At 39.8% G+C, this 1984-nt stretch overlaps 1 protein-coding gene across 1 annotated transcript in view; it reads left to right on the forward strand.

Annotated features, from left to right (window-relative positions):
- DDX1 (DEAD-box helicase 1) overlaps window positions 1-1984 on the forward strand; it is a 49218-nt gene that overhangs the window by 37162 nt on the left and 10072 nt on the right. The window contains exon 18 of the mRNA XM_019520765.1: window positions 1486-1537. Within this exon, the coding sequence (XP_019376310.1) occupies window positions 1486-1537 (52 nt within the window). The remainder of the gene's footprint in view (window positions 1-1485; window positions 1538-1984) is intronic.

Consider the following 1984-nt stretch of genomic DNA (forward strand, 5'->3'; position numbering starts at 1 on the left):
TAAAGTTGGCAGCTCTACAACTAACCACTGGGGGGACACACCCTGTGTTTATCAATGCCGTTGAAACTATGAAATTCGTTGCTTGCTTGATGAGATCACTTTAAATAAAAAAAAAAAAAATACTGGAAAACTGATTTGCTTTGCTTTGCTTTTTCACCAAAACTTACTTTTAAGTGAGTGAAGTCTTTACTGTTTATGGAGAAAAATGAGAAAGTTTTGTTTTAAATAGATCTATGCAAAATGTAGAATAAATAAATGCTGTTGGCACAGTAATACAAATTTTTTAATTACGCGTCTGAACAAATTTTTGGCCTATAGTTTATAATGTCCCTTGTGTTCTTTAGTCATGGTTAGAAGCATGCCACTTGCATATAAGGAAGTTGAATGTCAAGTAACTCATTTATATTTTAATGCTTTCCTATCTCTTCAAATTACTGTAGTTGCCATCTAGGCAATAGCTGAGAAGCACTATAGTCTAGAAAAATTCTAATAAAAAATTAGAATTTAATTCTGATTCTGGTCATCCCAGTGATCTTTGTTTTGTCTCTTTTTGTTATGGTCTAACTAATTATTTTACCTCCTATGCCTCAGTTTCATTGTCTAAAATGTGAAGCATGATACTTTACTATGTAAGAGTACTCTGCAGATTAAGGGTAAAACACTTTGTTGGGAGGTGTATGTGAGGTTGATAATAGTAGGGATGGAGCATTGCTGTAGCCATGATGGTTCAGGAAATGTCGACAGGCAAGGCTTTTTTGCAATATTGTTTATTGGACCAACTGTATAGTTGAGAGCTGTCGGACAAATTTTTGGACATCAGATGCCCTTCCTCAGGGCATCTCACCGTGTCAGATACTTCCCTCAGGACATATCTTCCTGATGGAAGGGTATCTGATGCCCAAAAGCTTGTCCAGCAGCTCTCCCAACTGTACAATGGGCTAACAAAATGGAGGTGGCCAACCTACAGCACGGGCTCAAAAAGTGGCACAGGTAGCTGCTTTTTATGGCATGGGACAGATTGGGGAAGAGATGTGTGCAGCACAGTGGCAGGTTGGGCAGGGAGCAGAAAGCTGAGCAGCAGATCAAGTAAGGGAAAGTGGTGAGAGTGGCCAACCAAAAAGGTTGGCCTCCATTGCAATAAAACCTAATGTAAAGCACTTTGCCTCTAGCTGATGATACTAATCAGTAATACGTTAATCTCAGACGGCTTTTATCCTAGTAATAGGAAAATACCTGAAGATGAGTGCAAAATGTCTACTAACTTTTAATGGGCATTTTTCAATTAACTTAATCTGTAATAGTTAATGGAATTCATATTAGCTATTTGTTAATCTTGGACTACAAATACTAGAACTAGGGCTTTCTGTCACAGAGCACCACAGAACTTCCTGGCACATAACACATGATGTTTGTTGTTACCTCATGATTATTTAGGTGCACAACAGTAACGGTTTCTAATGAAAGTTTAACTTCTTTTTCTTCTAGACTGATGAGGTACATGCAAAAGATAATACACGACCTGGGGCTAACACTGCAGGTAATCCTTACACCTGTTTTCAGATTAGAATTTGAAGTTACCAGGAAGTTGCTTGTGAAATAATGCTTTGGAAGAGTTGCTATAACATGAGCTGAGGCCTGGGTCCTAAGCATAGGTCTCTAATTCCTCAGTTCCTAGAGAGATACAATTAGGCCATAGTTGAATTTTTAAAAAAACAAGTTTCTATCCTGATGGACCTGTAGGTCCATCGTGTTTCTATCCTGTTCCTTTTTACAGAAAAACTTAGAAATCTGCCTAGTCTGCAGACACTGAAGCAAGTTAGACAGCTGAACTTGCATCCACAGATCCTTCTCGAGCAGGTCCAGAGAGGTGATCCTCCCCCTTTATGCAGCACTGGTCAGGCCGCAGTTGGAGTACTGCGTCCAGTTCTGGGCGCCGCACTTCAAGAGGGATGTGGACAGCATAGAGGGGGTCCAGAGAAGGGCC

This window comes from Gavialis gangeticus, unplaced genomic scaffold, assembly GCF_001723915.1.
Source record: "Gavialis gangeticus isolate Ggan-Ray unplaced genomic scaffold, GavGan_comp1, whole genome shotgun sequence".
Lineage (NCBI taxonomy): Eukaryota > Metazoa > Chordata > Crocodylia > Gavialidae > Gavialis > Gavialis gangeticus.